We start from the raw sequence: 19,661 nt of genomic DNA, 5'->3' as shown, positions 1-19,661 counted from the left end.
ACGAAAAAGCAAAAGATGAAATTTTGGAAAACATGACCAAGTACAACAAAATGGGTTCGAATTGCAGATTGTCTGACATCTTGAAAATGGACATTAACTTAATTGATTACAATCCAATCAGAGCTCGGTCGTACATTCCTCTTGATGATTTTCTGGCGAGCAAAAAAGCAATCATCAACATGGTCAACGAAGACAATGAATGTTTTAAATGGTGCATCACAAGGGCCTTAAACATGAAGGAAAAACACGGTGAAAGAATTGACAATGACTTGATTGAAAAATTGAAAGAGTTGAATTGGGAAGGTATTGAATTTCCAGTCAAACTTGATCAAATCAAAAAATTTGAAGAAAACAATCCAGAAATCAGTGTAAATGTTTTCGGTTACGAAAATAAATCCATTTATCCTTTGAAAATATCCAAATGTTTAAACAGAAAGCATGAAATAGATTTGCTGCTCATTTCAGACGAACAAATCATTATTGTTTGATCAAAAGTCTAAGTCGAATCATTTCCTCACAATCATCCAAACATAACGGAAAAAAATATTTTTGCAGAAACTGTTTGCAAGGGATGAACAGCGAGGAAGATCTTTCCAAACATTCATCTTAATGTCAAGAGCACAGCTCAGTTCGAATCAAACTTCCTAAAAAAAATTCGTCGATGAAATTTAAACACAAAGAAAGGTCGATGAGAGTTCCTTTTATCATTTACGCAGACTTTGAAAGTTTCATCACTCCAATCAACACTTGCGTCCCCGACCCAAAACAGTCTTACACAAAACAGTACCAAAAACACACTCCGAGTTCGTTCTGCTATTTCATCAAATGCTTTGACGAAACCGTTTATGAAAAAAATCCGGTGACGTTTACCGCAACGAGCGAAACGGACGATGTTGCTCAAATATTTGTGGAAATGCTCGAATAAGACATCATGGAAATTTTCGAAATGACAAAATTCAAAAAAGAGATGATCATGACCTTCGAAGATAAAAAAAAATTCAATTCTGCAACCGTGTATCATATTTGCGAGGAAAGTCTTGGAGATGACAAAGTGCGCGACCACTGCCATTTGACTGGAAAGTACCGAGGAGCTGCGCACAACACTTGCAACACAAAATACAAAATTCCAAAATTCTTCCCTGTCGTGGAAAATTAAGCTGCATTCCAAACAACGAGGAAAAGTACATCAGCTTCACAAAAGAAATCAAAGTGGGAGAATTTGAAAAAGACGGAAAGATCTTTGAAATTAAAAAAGAGTTAAGATTTATCGACAGTTTCAAATTCATGGCCTGCTCATTAAAAGATTTAACAGAAAACCTCATTAAAGATTTGTGCGTCGAATGTAAAACATTAAATGTAAGAGAGTGTAAGAAGGACTGTCAAAAAAATAAGGAAAATGATTGTGATTGTAAATTAAATTGTAAAGATTGTAAAGTTAGAAGTATTTAAAAAAGTGATATTATGTGTAAAAACCTGAATTTGATGTATAGTGGAATAAAACGAAATTTGCTACTCGGAAAAGGAGTTTACCCTTACGATTGGATGGCCTCGATCGAAAAGTTTTCTGAAACGCAATTACCTCCCAAAGAATAGTTTTTCTCCAAACTGAATGAGATGGAATAAGCGATGAAAATTATTTGTACACAAAAACGGTTAGGAATGAATTTGGTTGCAAAACGTTCAGAGATTATCACATTTGTACAATGTTTCAGATGTGTTGCTGTAAGCAGATGTGTTTGAGAATTTTAGAGATGTTTGCATTAGCAACTATAAACTCGACCCTGCTTGGTATTACACTTCTCCCGGATTGGCTTGGGACGTTTGTTTGAAAATGACAAAAATAAAATTGGAGTTGTTAAGCGATTTTGACAAAGTGTTGATGATCAAAAAAGGAATCCGCGGAGGAATCAGCATGATTTAAAACCGACTTGGAAAATCAAGCAACAAATACATGGGAGATTCGTTCGATTCGTGCAAAGACTCAACCTTCATCCAGTACTTGGACGCAAACAACTTGTACGGATGGGCTATGAGCAAACCTCTTCCCACTCACGGCTTTGAATGGATGACTGAAGACGAACTTTTAAATTGGAAATCCATACCATGTATTTTAGAAGTCGATTTGGATTATCCAGAAAGTCTTCACGACGAGCACAACGATTTATCTTTGGCGCGGGAAAGAATGACCATTGAAAAAGTAGAAAAACTCGTTCCAAATTTAAACGACAAAAAGAATTACGTCATTCACAGAGAAAACCTGAAATTGTATGAACAATTAGGACTAAAAATTTCAAAGGTGCACAAAGGAATCGAATTTGAGGAACGGGATTGGCTGAAAGAATACATTGATCTCAACACCAATTTAAGAACAAAAGCCACCAACGACTTTGAGAAGGATTTTTCAAGCTGATGAACAATTCTGTGTTTGGAAAAACCATGGAAAACATTGAAAAGCGAGTGGACGTGAGACTGGTGACAAAAAGGGAAGAAGCTTCGAAATTGTCGTCCATACCAAATTACACCTGACACACGATTTTCGATGAAAACTTAATCGCCGTTCACATGAAAAGAACCAAACTTGTTTACAACAAACCAATTTATTTGGGAATGTCCATCTTGGATTTGAGCAAGACTTTGATGTTTGAATTCCACTACGATTACATCAAAAAAATGTATTCAGATCGGGCAAAGTTGTTAATGACAGACACGGACTCGTTAATTTATGAAATAAAAACGGACGATTTTTACAAAGACATTGCTGAGGATGTGGAAAGCAAATTCGACACGAGCGAATTTGACAAAAACAATCCTGCCATTCAAGCGTTGGGTTCAAAGTTGGCGCAAACAAAAAAGTCATTGGGATGTTTAAAGACGAAACCAGAGGAAAACAGATTGAAGAGTTTGTCGGTCTGCGGTCAAAATTGTACTCTTACAAAATCCATAAAGAAGAGCACAAAAAATGCAAAGGAGTGAAAAAAATGTGGTTAAGAAATACATCACCCACGACGATTACAAAGACTGTCTCGAAACTAAAAAAGAAGAGGTAAGTAAAATGAGCGTGATCAGATCCCATTAACACGAAATTTACTCGGAAGAAATTAACAAAGTCTCTCTCAGCGCCGCCGACGACAAAAGAATCATTTTGGAAGATGGAATTCACACGTTGGCTTATAGTCATTACAAAAACAGATTTAACTTGATCAACTACTGAAAGTTTTTCGGTCCAGAAGACACAGACCCGCAAGCGGATTTAAAAACCCCAAAGCCAGAGTCAGAGCCAGAGTCAGAGCCAGAGTCAGAGCCAGAGTCAGAGCCAGAGTCAGAGCCAGAGCCAGAGTCAGAGCCAGAGTCAGAGCCAGAGTCAGAGCCAGAGTCAGAGCCAGAGTCAGAGCCAGAGTCAGAGCCAGAGTCAGAGGCAAAAAGGTTGATCGCAGAGTGCAGAAGGTTATTCGCAGAGAACAAATAAATTTCAAAGAAGTCAAAAAGGCTGTTCATGGAGTGCAGAGAGAAAATTGCAGAGTCCAAAGGATTTTAAAATAAATTTAACAAAGTAAAAAAAAATAAGTAACAAAAAAATCAATGTGGAAGGAATTATTTTCCCAAACGAGGTTTTAACAAATTTTCAATTGATAAAGGCAGCAAAAAAACTAAAATTAAAAAACTTTAGAGGAGTTTTTGTCAGAGACGAATTGCCAAAAAAGGCAATGAAAAAAGAATGCGGGATTGTCAACACGGGTGATTCAAGCACTGACGGGTTTCATTGGGTGTGTTAAAAAGTTCAGCTTTGACTCTTACGCCTAACCCCCTCTCGTCAACACCTTTTGGTGATCTCAATGGAATTTAAAAAATTTTGTCCATTTAAAAATGATTGATAAATTCAACAGAAGCGAATTCAGCGTTTATTTCGACAATACTTCAACAGACTCAGCAAGCAACGTTTTTATTAAAACGGACGGTTCCAGCACCATCACTGCAGACATTGATTTCAATTCAAACAAAATCATCAACCTGGCAGAACCAACCAACTCACACGACGCCGCCACGAAATATTATGTGGACACGCATTCGTCGGGAGGAAATGGCACGGTGATTCGAGCTGCGAACTTGGATTTAAATTCCCATAAATTAATCAATGTGCTTGATCCGCCAAACGCGCAAGACGCTGCGACAAAAAGTTACGCAGACGTTTTGTCACAAAAATCCAACTTTTTAGGACTTGTTCCAAATTCAAGCTTTTCATTCTTGGGGTTAAAGTCGCAAACTGTAGCAGGATCAACCACCGCACCTGTCTTTAGCTACATAGACGGTCCTGGAGTTCTGAGAAGGTTATGGCTGGCCATAAGTGGAACCGGAACAGTTGTTCCTGGACATGTCTTTATTCGAATATTGGCAGATGGAGAGATTGTAGTTGGAAATACTTCAACAACCGCGGAAGGAATAGGAGTGGACACCACTGCTCTTGCTTGCGACTTGCTCTTTTTCCCTCTCGGCGGACCGGTTTACGCCAACTCTTTGCAAGGTTGCAACGTTTACAACACCACTTCCTTGGGAGGATATTTTACGCTCGACTTACCGTTTACAACAAACTTGACCATTCAATTGGTTAATAATAATGCTGCGGCAATCACTTACTGGATTCAATCTTTTATTTCCACATTCACCTCCATCCCTCCTCTTCTCTCCTCCGTTAAATTGTACTCGAAGACGTTCAGATATCTAAACAAAACTTGCGGAAACGAATATGTGCTTCTTAACACCATAGGAAAAGGAAATGGCGTTTTTCTGAAATACATAAGGATGCACGTCATCGGTTCCTCTGGAAGCTGGTGGGAGTCCACAGTCAGAATGTATGACGGTAATTTATCTCCTGGCGACGGAACTGTCCTCAGTCCATGGACTCTTTACAATGCAAACAATTACAACACTTTCCCTGGGTATGACGGCGACAGAAAATGCATTTTTTCCTCGTCTGGACTGGAAGACTTTTACTTGTCTTCATTGAACGGATCAAACTTAACCTCGTTCAACAACAAATCAACAGGACTTTACAAAATTTACAAGTCAACAGGACCTTTACAAAAATTAAAATTTTTCATTACGCGTTCTCACGTTATGAAAAAAATTATACTCAATTTATTCAAAAAAATGCTTTGTCCCAGAAATCACAAAATAATTCTCGCCGAATAAAAAAAATTTGGGGATTTTATACGGAAAAAATGCTTTTGTCCCAGAACTCTCATTTCCTAGTAGTTGATTAAAATAAGTTTTACTGGTTCTGAGAATGTGCGGTTCATTTTTAACATTTGTTAATTTGGTATGGAACACGGCCTACTTAATTGAGAGCTTACGATAAGAAAACTGCAACGGCAACTTCTACAATTTATGATAAATATTTGACACTAGGCATGCGCAATGGATGGGATTCCCTGAAATGCCGTTTTAAAACTTTTTACGCAACGTCAAAACGTTGAAATTCGCGTTTTCTGAAAACGGCTTATAAATGGATCAAGGTACTACTTGCTCCAAAAGTGTAACAAAGTAATTATCTAATTTCTGATACAAATTTAGGAAAAATACATAAGTATAAATACATATATATATATATATATATATATATATATATATATATATATATATATATATATATATATATATCGAGTAGTCTACATGAGTAGGAAAACCGTTTTAAAAAAATACACAGTATTTCTACCGGAGTAACTTTTAACCCGTTATAACATACAAACTCTTGAGGTAGTTGAAGTACATTGAGTAAGCGATATATATCACTGAGTAGAAATCTAAATTCACTTTTGCATTCATCATCAGACATGATTTCTAAACAAAACTGTTTATAACTCCGAAACGGTACATCTGGATTCTTAGACAAATTTAATTTGAACAGTAGTAAAAACTCCTCGTCGTCTATGATATTTGATTCTAATGCAAGTAATAAACTATTTCTAACATTTCTTAAAGGGGCCATACTTAAATTTTTTTTGTTTATTTCAAGATGTTTTCTTTTTTTTAAAGTGGAAATTCGTAACTAATTTTATTGGAATACACCGCAACTGCAAGTCGCAACCGCTCGATCCAGACCTTTGTCATCTCCGTTGCCGTTGCAGTTTTCAAATCAAGGAGCGGTTAAATCCTGATATGCGGATGACAAAAGTAATACTTCAAAACAATGTTTTGAAAACACACCGCGTATATCTTTTTAAATGGATAATTTACGGTTGTTTACAATAACTGACAATCAAAAATGAAGACTTCTCTGTTTTCTTGTGGATATGACAATTGTAAAAGTACTTTCACACGTCGATATGATTTAAAAAGACACATGATCAAGCTCCATGGAGTCAGCGATGTTAGTCACAGTGGAAATTGTTTATGTAATCAATGTGGACATCGGTTCCATAAAATCAAAGATTTGCGAAAACACCTCAATCAAAGTCATAATATTGAATTCAGAATCGAGTTTCTCAATTTTGATAATAAAGCAAGTAAGTCTGCTAATTGTGGCTAAAAACATTAGTTGAAAAATGTCAAATTTTATGTTAAGTATATAGCATTAATTTGTTTGTATTTTTATTTAAAAGGTTTTGATAGCTGGAAATGTCAGTTAGAAGAAGAGAAGGGAAGTTCTTATGTTAAGACTCAAGGTGATGTTATTGGAAAAGATGGTTCCAAAACAAAGTATTGGCAATGCAATCGATGTGGTATATATAAATCAAGAAGAACCGGAAAGCGCAGAATTAAGTCTTCAGGTAATATAGTTTTTTAGTTTGCTTTGTGACAAAGTCTTGTGTCTTACTATAACATGGAATGGTAACATTTAGAAAATGAAGTTTTATTAGTTTTATATTTATATGTTAGTTGATGTGTTAATTAAAATCAGATTTAAAATTATGGTAAATAAGATTTTTTTTGTGAAAGGTCTATGCATATAAATCTATTTGAAAGTCACTCGTGTGTAAGTAATACTTTAAATTTGTAATAATTTAGGAACATGCAAGATTGAGAAAAACTGCACATCAACCATCAAAGAAGTTACAAATAGTGATGAAAAAGTTAAAGTTGAAGTCTGCTATACTCATTATGGGCATAGCCAAGACTATCATCACACATGGATAACTAAACGTCAACGGCAAGAAATTGCCTCTAAACTACAACAAGGAGTTACACGCAGAAAAATTCTAGATGATATAAGGTAATTTGTTTACTTTAGATGTGTATTGTATTTATATTGATATTTTTGCAATTGAAGAGCATTTTTCTAAACAAAACTCTATTAAATCTAAAGTCTATTTTTTCTGATCTTAAAATATTGGCATAGACCCTGTCACTTACAAACCTTTTGATTCCACAGTCTGTTATATGGTTCCAAACAACTAGTACATAGTAATTTTTTTTTTTATTCTTGTCATAAATGTACTTACAAATTTTTATGATAGAGATGATATTGGTTCTAAGTTTCAAAGAATTCATTTACTCGAAAACAGAGATATTTTAAACATTGGACGCGCTTTTGGATTGCAAGAAGTGCAACGACATGCAAATGACCAAATGAGTGTTTTATCATGGATCCAAGAATGGGAGCAACTAGATAAGACCCCTATTCTTTTTTATAAACTTCAAGGTAAATAACTTACTTTTAATGCTCTTGGCAGTAAATCTTTAAAAAAATTACTTTTATTTCCATATATTAAAAAAATTAAGTTTTATAAGCTTGAAATTTCTGCATTCCATAACTTTGTGGAAAGAATTTAGCAAAAAAAATTTTTTTTTTTTAATATCTTAATAAAATTGTTTTTATAAAAAATTATATTTTAGGCCAAGCTTCATCTCAGCACGAGTTTAAAGATGAAGATTTTATCATAGTAATCCAGACAGAGGCACAGAAGGAAATGCTGGAAAAATTTGGGAGTAATGGTTTATGCTGCGACTCAACACATGGAACAACTGCTTATAATTTTCTTTTGATTTCTCTACTGATTATGGATGAGTTTGGTCAAGGTCATCCAGTTGCTTGGTGTTTAGCTAACCATGAAAATGAATCATTCGTTAAAGTCTTTTTCAAAAAAATAAAAAATAAGGTTGGGACTATACAACCTAAATGGTTTATGACAGACTTAGCTCCACAGTTCTACAATGCTTTTTGTGAAGTCTTTAATCTTCAACCAAAATGGTTATATTGTGCATGGCATGTAGACAAAGCATGGAAAGAAGAATTGCGAAAAAAAATTAAAAATTTTGAAATTGAAACAGTTGTTTACAAAATGCTTAGAACAGTTCTTGAGGAAACAAATGAAATTCTTTTCCAAGATAAGTTATCGTGCCTCATTAATAGGCTAGAATCCCATGCTACTAGTGAGTTTAAAGCGTATTTTTTAAAATACTGGATTTGTGTGACAAAAAGCTGGGCCTATTGCTACCGTGTTGGTGAAGGTATAAATACAAATATGTTTGTTGAGGCATTCCATAGAACTTTTAAATACAACTATTTAAAAGGAAAGTGTAATAAACGTGTTGACACAGTTCTTGTGAATCTTCTTAAATTTTCAAGAGATAAATTATTTTCTCGCTTGATAAAATTAACTAAAGGTTCTTTGACACAACGTATGCAAAACATTTATGACAGACATTTGAGTAGTAAAAAAATGTCTTATACAGCCATAAATAAGACTTCTGATGAAAATGTTTTCCTAATCAACTCTGAAGATGGGCAAAATAAATATGTTGCAACAAGACTGTCAGACAAGTGCAATACAGTAGGTTGTCGGTTGCAGTGTATAACCTGTTTTGTATGTACACATACTTTCCATTGCAATTGTTCTGACTTTCTCATAAAAAATACTTTGTGTAAACATGTACATCTGCTTAAGGACTTTTTAGCTGTGAACAATAAAGCTGATGATAAAGCTAAAAACTCAGTTGAACTACAGGATGGATACTCTTATAACGAAATAAATTCAATAAAATGCAACCTAGAGAAATTACACAAAGTTTCAAAATTTGAAGAAACAAAGTCTAAGACAGAGAACTTACTCCATACCTTGATGCACCGTGTTAACAACTGTAGCAACTTGGATATTGAAGCTTTAAAATACATTGGAAAACAAGTGAGAAATGAACCATATCAAACTTTTTAACAGTTATTTGTATTACATTAAAAACACGCACACACACTTACACACACAATTAAATATATTATATATATATATATGTATATGTGTGTATATATTTACATATATATATATATATATATGTTTGTGTGTGTGTGTCTGTGTATGTGTGCGTGTGTGTGTAAATATATACACACATAGATATATATAAATATATACACACATACATATATGTGTATATATTTACATATATATATATATATATATATATATATATATATATATATATATATATATATATATATATATATATATATATATATATATATATATATATATATATATATATACACACGCTCACACATATATATTGGAATCTATTTTAGATAACAACTACAATAAACACTTTTGATGCAATGTCAAAATATCATTCAGTGCAAGAAATAAAGACGTCGTCATTAGTTGCTTCCAACAAAAGAATTAAGCCTCAAACAAATTTTGTTTCAACAAAGAAAAAAAGAAAAGAAAAAACTAATGTGCGTTTTTGTAAACCCACTACTTATGAGAAAGAAAGTATCTTTAAGACCGAAAAGCTGAATAATAATGAAGATGAAAAAACTCTTAGCACTGTTGATGGAGTAACTCACAAAAGCTGTTATAAACTTGCTACAATTGGGATTTCAACTATAAACGTAACGATTCCAAATATAAGTGTAAATATAGCATAGAAATTAGTCAATAATATTCAACAGTTGAATCAATTTAACATCTAGATTTTCTTATTTATTTTACATATGTATTTCTTCCTGACCTCAAAATTTCTTTATTTCATATTGCGTTTGTTTTTTTATTTTTTTGTTTGAATAATATAAAAAAATAAAGTAAACAGTTCTATTATAAGACAACCTTGTCCTTGGATTTTTAAACATAGTTTAAACATATTATATAAGGTATATATATATATAAATTAACAGAGTTAATGCCAAAGTGTATCAATTATTGTTCATAATTCATTTCTAAATTTCAAAATGCGTTTCTTAAAGATTTAAATCTTTAAAGGTTTTTTGTGCACTTTTAGATATATAAAAGTAAGTGCAAATATAAAAAGTGTTTTGCAATCAGAAACAATTGAATTTGTTGTGCAAGACAAAATTCAAAGTTATCCGTTTCACCCTTTGTTCACCCTTTGACGTTTCACAAATATACACTTTTTCAAGATGTAATTGAGAAAATGAAAGTTGTTAATAAGAAATCAAAAAAATGTAATTGAGAACATGATAATTGTTTCATGGTCTCCATAATTGTTAATTCCATGGTCTCCATAATTGTGTTTATAATATTAATTATCATATAAACTTCTTTTAAATACAAATTACTTCTTTGATAATAGTAGCAAAAACAAAAAAATTTAAAATCAAATTGAGTATCAGTTATAAAATGAATTAACAGAGAAAAGTAATAATTTAAAGAACTTTAAGAATTCGAAAACTTTTAAAATTGGAGGAGCGTTTTAACACGATTTGAGTAAACAACCGTAAATTATCCATTTAAAAAGATATACGCGGTGTGTTTTCAAAACATTGTTTTGAAGTATTACTTTTGTTATCCGCATATCAGGATTTAACCGCTCCTTTCAAATCGTAAGCTCTCTAATAATAGGCCTGAAAGACGCGCAAAAAAAAAAAAAAAAACTGTAGGCGGATATTTTGTAAACAAATATGTCGATTTAAACAATTTTGTAAACAAATAAGTTGAGTTAAAATTTAAAATTCGCTATACTAGCTGCTAAAGTGCGTGTTTTCAAATTTTGAGAGCTGTTTATTTAAAAAATCTTTCACAATAAGATAATATTTTTTAATTGATCACTAAAAAAAAAAACACTTTTTGTTTAACAATGTAAATGATTTCTTTTCAAATTTCACAAACCCTACAACTTCACAAAACATATTTTACATACATTTATATTTCTGCTCCGCTATGATCATTTTTGTGACAATTTAAGTACTTTTAAAACTGGTTCTTTTGTCGATCGAGGTGAGTAAAGCTTGCTCTAGTTGTTAAATAATATGTTAGATATTTTTCCATGAAACTTATCTATGTTTTCAAATCCACAAAATTCTGCCATCATCATTGTTATATTTATAAAACTTGTCCTACAAACTGATGACATGATGTGATGAAATAATACATAGCAATAAATCACTAATTGACACATATTGTCTCCAGGTATCTTCAAGCCTCCTCTGTTGATTTCTTTAGTAAACTCTCCAAGTTCATCTTAATAGAACTGTGTATCATATTCATCTACATCATTTCTACTGATTTATCCTGCAATATAAACTAAAGCCATTTTTACAGACTTAGACAAGGCTAACTCCATATTTGAAAGATTATGAAACACATTGAATATATTGTCATCATTTAGCAAAAATCCACGTTTCAAACAAGCATGTTCACAACTTGTTTGATTCCATCAAAATCTGTGTTTAAATCAAGGAGAAGCTTTGTTTTCTTAACGTTTACTTTTTGTAAAACTTGTTGATCATTAATAAAATATGTTCCACCAGAACCTTAACGTAGTTTACTAAACATTTTTTCAATTGGATCACTGGAAAAATTTCCTAGACATACATATTCGTGTGAAGTGCTGAGGAGATGCTTAGTTAACTCAACCAGTCCTCTGCTCATGTATGCAAGAGCGAGAGCAGTATCTTTGGCAAGTTGGTTTTACTCTTTGTCCTTGTTTTTTAGGAACCATTTTTTCAAACATACTTGCAATATCAAGTAAAAATTCTAATCATTGATCGTTAGGGTTATCAAAGACAGCCCTTTTTAAGTCTTTAGTTTTAACGTCTTCAAACTGACTTTTTACATTTAGGATTTTGAAAAAGTCTACAATTTTTTCTATAAAATCAACAGTTCCACCTGAATCCTGCATTTCTGGATGAATTTTTAGTGCAGTTAATATTTCAACACAAAAAATCTTAAGACATAAAGCAACATTCTGTCGTTCTATAGGTTTTGGACAGAGAAAAGCTTTGATAGTTTTACAATACAGGCGCGGATCTAAGGGGTGGCCATTGAGGCAATGGCCACATAGTTTAAATTTAACGGCAGCCATGTTAGTTTTGGGTTTTTTCGCTTAAGGAATATTCCTAAAAATTTAAATTTGTTTGCCGTAATTTACGGATTTTGTCTATAGAGATTCCTGCCATAGCCACAACGGTTCTTACTATACGTTACCGACGTTTTATTCAATCAATAAATGCCGTGAAAAAATATTAAAGTATCGATCTTTTATCGTATCTTCAACCGTGAAAATTAAATTTGGGCACACAGTTACAAATTCCTGGATCCGCGCCTGCAATAGAATTATCTTTTAACTCAACCAACTTCTTCAAGTCAACCCATTAGGAGTTTTTTCAAAGCCACAGTCAGAATACTTCAACTTTTGCATTTTTTCAGTTAACCAATTGTTTCTGATAGATTTGGTTAGATGTACATAATCATAGAGCAGAACAATGTTTTTGTTTGTGCGCCATGGAAAAATCAAATTGAACTTTTTAAAGAATGATTGATTTACTCTATTATTATCACATAAAATTGCAACAGTAATGCCATTACATGAACAAATCAAATTTAATATATCAACAACTTGTTTACATTGAAAATCAGCACTTAAACGATACACTAGCAGTGATTTGTACAAAAACCTCTTTCCTCCTAATAATGAACAAATCATAAAACTCAAAAGAGTGGTTGCAAGATGTTCTGGAGTATTTACTGCTTTTCAAAATAAGTTACCCTCTTGATATGTTAGTTGTGGTTTTACATAAAATTCATCGATTATAACTACATTTTTTTGACGAGGATCTTCTAGTTGCATAAAATATTTGTTGAGGAAATCAAAATCCTCTAGCTTACTAACCTTAGATACAAGTTTACCAAGTGTTACAATACTTGGCATTTCATAGTCATCTTTAATGCGACTGTAAAGAGATCTTGAAATTGAAAAATACTCATAAGCCCTACTTAGAATTTCTGGAGAATATTTTTTATTACCAACAAATGTTAATGCATGCATGCTAACAATTTGTTGTAGGATAATGTTTTTTTTATGATCCATTTCCACGGAATTTAAATATCAAATAGCTTCTAAAATTTGTAAGTAAGATGTAATTTTATGTATTCGATTACTGCACAGTGGTATAATAGAGCATCTAGATCCAAAATGAAAACCTTCAAATTGCATATCAATTTTAACATTTAAAAGAAACTGTGGAATAGCAGAGGTATCAATATAATCCTTACTTTGGACTATTAAACCATCGTCCACTGTAAAAGATGTTACTGGAAATGGAATACCTTCTTTGCTTATTTTTAGGCAAAGATCATCAAAACAACTAATTTCATATAAATTCAAGTGAGCTAGAATTTTATCAGGTTTCATGTTACGCGTAGATGGTAGTGATTTTGTTGTTGTTCTTTTTGTTGTTGGAGGTGTAGGAATTTGACTTTGAAATACACAGATTAAAATAGTTGGTGGATTTAAGGGACGAATTTTACCATGTGACAAGTTTCATAATTAACTAGGCAATGATTTCCACAAATGAATGTATTTGGACTATGTATTTGCCGTAATCGGTTGAAAACAACTTGCAAACATAACAAAATACAGATCCAGTGGATTCAGAAAACATTAACCATTTTCGGTCACACTTTTCGCCATTATTCATCACTTTTTGAAAATATTTAATCGAATAATATCTGTACTGGATTTTGAACATCCGCTTCGAAGATTCGAAATTAGAGTTTTTATTTTGAAAAAAAGCATACCCCTTGTTTAAATACTTCATACGTTCCTTTTCCTTTAATTGTGATGGCCATAACCCAGCAGGCAAAAAGATGTCTAAAATGGATCTAATATGCATCTGAGAACTGGTCTAAAAGATGTCTGAAATCACGTCGTGAATGAACGCTAAATAGACGTCTATCTTATAGACATCTTTTAGGTGCATTTTATTCGATAAAAAAATTAATCAAGTAGACGTATATTGCACATCTTTTATGCATCTAAAAGATGCACTTTTATCTTAACTCAGTCGGCAATCTTTTGCCGACTGAGTTAAGATTAAAAAGTCTTTAAAAAATTACACAAGTAAAGAAACAATTAGGTTCAAGTAGTTGAAATTTATTTACCAAGATTATAAAACAAATGTTTACAATAAGAAAACTATAATTCTTTACTGAGTCCGCCAACTCGCTGTTCCTCGGCATCGGTATCTAAAATATAATATAATAGCATGTAAATAAATGCACTAATGCTTTAAAAGACATGTAGAATGATTAAAAAAATCTGTTTACATGAAACATATATTAACTTTCACTCAACTTGTTGCCAAATTTCATAAAAACATCAAAGATATGAGATATAACACGTCTTTCTGGTACAAAGTAACCTTATTAAGCTGTTTTTTTCTATTTATTAACCTCTTCATCTTAAATTATCTGAAGAAGATATAATATATAATAATAATAATAGTTAATTTGAAAATATAATTTTATTGATTTTAACAATTATGTATCACCAATTTACCTGTAAAGTCTTTTTTTTTCTGATTGCGAGCAGGAGCATTTTGCAAAAACATTTTTCTAGATCTTTTATTGATTCAACATTGTATTCACAGGAATCTGTCAAAACGAAAAAATTTTAAAATATTCAACATAATTTACTTTGGTATAGATAAAGAAAGGTGATGGAGACAAAAATACTAGTATGGCACAAAAATGAGCTAAAGAGTACATTTTTAATTCAAAGAGCAGTTATATACACATTAAAACTATACCTCATAAAACACTCCAGATATTTACAAGGTTTTCAAGACTTATTTTTTCCCCATCACCTTTTCGATTTAATTTAGATTGTAGCTGATTGGAAATTGACCTGATAGATATTTTTACAATAAACTAATATATATATATTTGAATATGTAAATGAAATGACATATTTGAATACATGAAATAAACTATTTGAATGAACTATAAATTGTAAAATTTTGTAATCATTAAATTTAAACTCCAAACAAAATTACTTTTGCATGTAGATACTAGTTTAAATACCTACAGTAAATTACTCAAAAAATTTATTATTTTCAAGTTACAAGTAATTGTTGGTCAAATGGTCAAAATTATTTGTTTTTTACTGCTATTTAATTAAATTTCTGATTAACTGAAATAAGATTGGAATTGACATTTACCTTCTCATGATCATGAAAACATGCTCTCTTGGCTTTCTGCCACCAACTATTTTCAAACTATCAAGCTAAAATATACAACATATAGAGTTAATCCTGAACCTTCAAATAACCCAGACAAAAACAAGATAATTAGATCATACCAAGTTATTATATTCTGATTTGTCCTTTTGATTATTATTAGGTGCTACCAATTAGTCAACTGATTCTAGCAACTTCACCCCAGTTGCATGAAGCTTTACTTCAACAAGCTCCTTTAAAATAAGTTTTATTTCAGCCAGCTCTTTGAGAATAAGATGTTCCACCTCTATAAATAATTGTGTATTTGTGAATAAAGGTCAGTAGTTACCTCAAAGTTATTATTTAGCTCATGAAACCAAATAGCAAAAATATCCTATTAGTTGTTTATTAATTGATCCTAACAATGTTTGGGTACATACCCCCTAGTGACATATCCAGGCTGATTTTGACAATGGTATACCGTTTGGGTACCCAAAATATTCTGCCATAACTCCAGATCAAATTAGTTAAAATAAATATAATTCATATATAAGTTCTATTTAGAGGGTACTCTAGACTGTTATGACAGCATTCAAAGTATTTGGGCACTGATTCTCAAATTCAGAAATCAAGGACCTTTTTTTTCTGCAAATATTGTTTTTTGGAAAAATGATTTTTTTTACAAATATCCATACAGCTGTGCGCTGACTTTTTTTTTTTTTTTTTAAAAAAAAAGGTCCTCAAAATATAAGCTGAAATTCTTTTTACCTGTGTCCCTAAATAACTTCTAGATACATCACTGACCACCAACATTATACAAATGCAAAAGAAAGGAATGAATAAAATCAAACCCCAAAAAAACATATCATTTGTTATTTTATTCACTCCCAGTAGTTGGCATAACATTTTTTAAAAACTTACTTTTTATATCAGTGGTAACTTCTTGCAAAAAATCAGACAGCAGCAAAAGATGCAGACTGGAATCCTAATAAAAACAGTCTGGACTGTAAATAAACTACTTTGCAATATTATATTTACAAAAAAACTTAATACATTCAAATTATCAGTTAAAAAGGCTAAAATGAAAATAAAAATTCAGGTGCAAAAGAGAACCTTACTTTGACAGATAAAAAACTAAAAAGTCACATACTACTCTGCTTTATTACATACAACTATTAATAACTTCCTCTTACTTTTCTTAGGGTGTGGCTTAAGAGCAATTCTTGATCTTTCCTCCTGTAAAAAGTTTGGCTATCAAAGAGATTTGTTTAACTATTTATACTATACTTAAACCTGGTCAAATGCTAAAACATCCAGACAAACTTTTCTTCAAAGTTGAGATATGTTCGTACTCATTAAACTCATGGTTATCAGAGTATTCATTGTCAGAAAACAAATACTTAACATAGTTAGAATATTCCTCAAATGTCCTTTCATTCTCATAATATCTCCTCCTAAGATTCCAACATTAAGTATACTGTCTAAAGATACAAATGAGGATTCTAGTAATTTCTTGTATTCCTTTTGAATCTCCGACATCACTGTTGGTATGAACTTTTTGTAAAGGGCATAATTGTATCTAGATAAAAATGTTTTTATTTCAAGACAAAAAAAAAGGCAAATAAATCACACCATTCAAACTTCTAAAAACTCCTTCCTCTCACTGTTTTTTTTTTAACTATTTTTCTCAATGGAAGCGTTATGTGCACAGCCAACCACTAAAGCAGTTTTTGGCGTTATTAAAAACACCATATATTTTTATAAAAACACACATTTATACTAAAATTACATTTTAATCTACAAATAAAAATATCAACTTAAGAATAATGTTCTTATCTTTCAGATCATAAAGTGATTTTAGTAAAATGTTATGCACTGAAACCATGAAAATATTTCGTCGTTATATTAGCAAGTAATTTGTAATAGCATGTAATTTTATTTATCTAAAACTCATTCAAAATTATTATCATTATGATTTATGTTCTATATAGGTTTGTATAAACTTAGCTACGTATAAATTTTTATTCCTTTATAGAAACAAGTTTCCGCCATGCACGTTTCTTTAATGGCGGTCATTTATAATAATCGTTCTGTAAAATCGACTGTCTTTAGTTAAAACTTCTTCTTTCTCTTCAACTGATCTATAGAAGACATTTTAACAGAGTTGTTACGGCATAATATGTCTGGCAGATCTGTCGACATATTTTCAGACATATTTTACATCGACATAAAATATGTCCGAAATATTTTTCTGCCTACCAACTTTGACATAATTTTATGTCTAAAACATTTTCTGCCGACATAAATTATGTCAGAAACATTTCTCTGTCCACATATTTTGACATAACTTTATATCTGAGACATTTTCTGCCGACATAAATTATGTCAGAAACATTTCTCTGTCCACATATTTTGACATAATTTCATGTCTGAGACATTTGCTGTTTCTTATTTTAGAAGAAAAAATCGTACAACTTTGTGAAAATTTTCACAGTTAAAATTTTCACAAAGTTTTAAAAAAGCAACACAACAGAATTATTCTATGTGAGGATTATTATTTTCAAAAAATATCAGATCCAAATTGTTTTTGGAATGTTTTAATTTATCACTTTATTTTTTATTGAAATTGTTTTTTTCATATATAATACTATTTTGAAATACAAAATGTAATTCTTTTGAAATAATATGTAGTATAAATATTTGAAAATAATGTTTTTGTTATTAGACCCTTTATCCATTATCAGACACAAATTTTTTTTAAAAAAAATAAGTCTGAAATTTGACTTTTGCTTTGTTTCTGCAAAAATATCTTTAGTGAATGCTTTAGCACCACATTCTTCATTGCTATTTTGTATTTCATTGCCTCCACAATAATCATTTTGTAGAAGGGCAATGTTGTGAAGCACAAAACAGGATATTATTATAGCTATGGAATTTTGCAGTTTTGTTCCTAAGGGAATGTTAAGACAAGGGTATTGTTTTTTTTTGATATACCAAAACAATATTCAACAACAACATTCAACATGGGTGTACTTCTCATGTTGTAATTGTATCTGATTTCATTTTCATTTTTGGGTTAGAAAAAGTTGTCATTAAATATTGTTTATAAGGATAGCCAGAATCACCTGAAACATGAACATGTTGGCGAGCTTCTAAAACTTGTTTAATAGCTGAGTTAGCAAAAACAAATGAATCCTGAACAATTCCAGGCCATTGAACACAAGCAGATAAAATTTCATATGAAGCACCTGCAATGACCTGGCAATTCAAAAAAAAAATCCCTTTTTGTTTCGATAAATTTCTGCGCTTTCTCCACAAGGAATTATTATAGGAATATGTGTTCATTAATTGCTTCTATACATCCATTTTTTCTTCTTCTTCTTCTAAAATTCAGCTCATACCGATTCATTTTTGAACATTTAAAAAAAAGTTTTTTTAATACTTCATGTAATTGTAACTACTTCTCATGAACTCTCTTTTACTCCTTTTACACGTATCACCTCTTTGTATAACTGCAACTATTTATTACTAAATGGAATTTACTTTTATACTGTATCACAAAAATGTGCCTTAATCAACAGCCTTTTATAATGCTAGGATGTTCGACATTTCAAAAAGCTAATAAACATTTCTAATGGCATCAAAATATGACATGTTGAATCATTACATACGAGTTACAGGATGTTTTAAAAGACACACGTTTTCGCAATGTTAATATTCAGTTTTCTGTAATGAATTCATTTAAAAATATACTTTCACAATGTAACCTTCTAAATTAATTAGGTGAATATGCCCAAGTAACTACTTTTGCTTGTTAAAAACTCATTTTCATACTTGCAAAGGTTGTAATAAGTTATATAGTAATAGTAAAGTTTTGTTACGCATCAGCAAAATGATAATGGCGGTCTGTTTTTTTTTCAAGTTTGGTTTCAAGATTGGTCTGGAGCAGACTTGAAAAAATGACTTGAAAATTCAAAAATTCTCGTTTTTCAAGTCTGACTTCAGTTCAAGTTCGCTTCTTGCATTCCGTTCAAGTCAGACTTGAGATTTGAAGTCTGACTTGAAATTTCAAGTCGGGTTCTTGCATTCAGAAGGAATTTTTGCTCTCTCAAGTCTGGTTTGAAGTCAGACTTGAAAACGGTCTATTTTTAGCGGTTTTCAAGTCTGACTTGAGTTGAAGTTCGCTTTGTGCATTCGCTCAAGTCGCACTTTAGGTTTGAAGTTCGACTTCAAATTTGAAGTTCGGTTCTTGCATTCCACCCTTAGTCTCAAACTTAGTTTTTAT

At 31.4% G+C, this 19,661-nt stretch overlaps 1 protein-coding gene and 1 pseudogene across 3 annotated transcripts; one reads left to right on the top strand and one right to left on the bottom strand.

Annotated features, from left to right (window-relative positions):
- The first annotated feature begins 6,191 nt into the window (after positions 1-6,191).
- Positions 6,192-9,953, top strand: LOC149889786 (uncharacterized). 2 transcript variants are annotated; one of them, XM_090085917.1, is made up of 6 exons: positions 6,192-6,500; positions 6,597-6,764; positions 7,003-7,207; positions 7,452-7,636; positions 7,831-9,119; positions 9,509-9,953. In XM_090085917.1, exons 1-6 carry the CDS (start codon positions 6,260-6,262, stop codon positions 9,848-9,850), a joined length of 2,430 nt encoding a protein of 809 aa, XP_089942043.1. In that variant the 5' UTR covers positions 6,192-6,259; the 3' UTR covers positions 9,851-9,953. The 2 variants fall into 2 exon arrangements, with proteins under 2 accessions (XP_089942043.1, XP_089942044.1); XM_090085918.1 differs by lacking the exons at positions 6,192-6,500; positions 6,597-6,764 and having other exon boundaries at positions 7,146-7,207; positions 7,471-7,636.
- A 4,344-nt stretch (positions 9,954-14,297) lies between these two features.
- Positions 14,298-18,742, bottom strand: LOC149889785 (uncharacterized; annotated as a pseudogene). Its single transcript, XR_016451480.1, has 10 exons — positions 18,737-18,742; positions 18,502-18,634; positions 16,777-16,857; positions 16,570-16,640; positions 16,298-16,361; positions 15,520-15,683; positions 15,380-15,444; positions 14,969-15,066; positions 14,719-14,813; positions 14,298-14,405 (listed from the first exon to the last, which is right to left on the bottom strand). The product of XR_016451480.1 is annotated as an uncharacterized LOC149889785 (transcript).
- Between the last annotated feature and the right edge of the window lie 919 nt (positions 18,743-19,661).

This window comes from Hydra viridissima, unplaced genomic scaffold (genome assembly GCF_058129835.1).
Source record: "Hydra viridissima isolate aposymbiotic clone 2 unplaced genomic scaffold, HvirCarnegie_v1 scaffold_4, whole genome shotgun sequence".
NCBI classification, from domain to species: Eukaryota; Metazoa; Cnidaria; class Hydrozoa; order Anthoathecata; family Hydridae; genus Hydra; species Hydra viridissima.
The sequence above is the reverse complement of the archived record's forward strand: the minus strand, read 5'-3'. Positions and strand labels throughout refer to the sequence as shown.

Coding starts and splice junctions, on each gene's coding strand:
- LOC149889786 (XM_090085917.1), top strand. CDS start 6,260: ATGAAGACTTCTCTGTTTTCTTGTGGATATGACAATTGTAAAAGTACT. Junction 6,501..6,596: donor CAATTTTGATAATAAAGCAA/GTAAGTCTGCTA, acceptor TTTATTTAAAAG/GTTTTGATAGCTGGAAATGT. Junction 7,637..7,830: donor TCTTTTTTATAAACTTCAAG/GTAAATAACTTA, acceptor ATTATATTTTAG/GCCAAGCTTCATCTCAGCAC.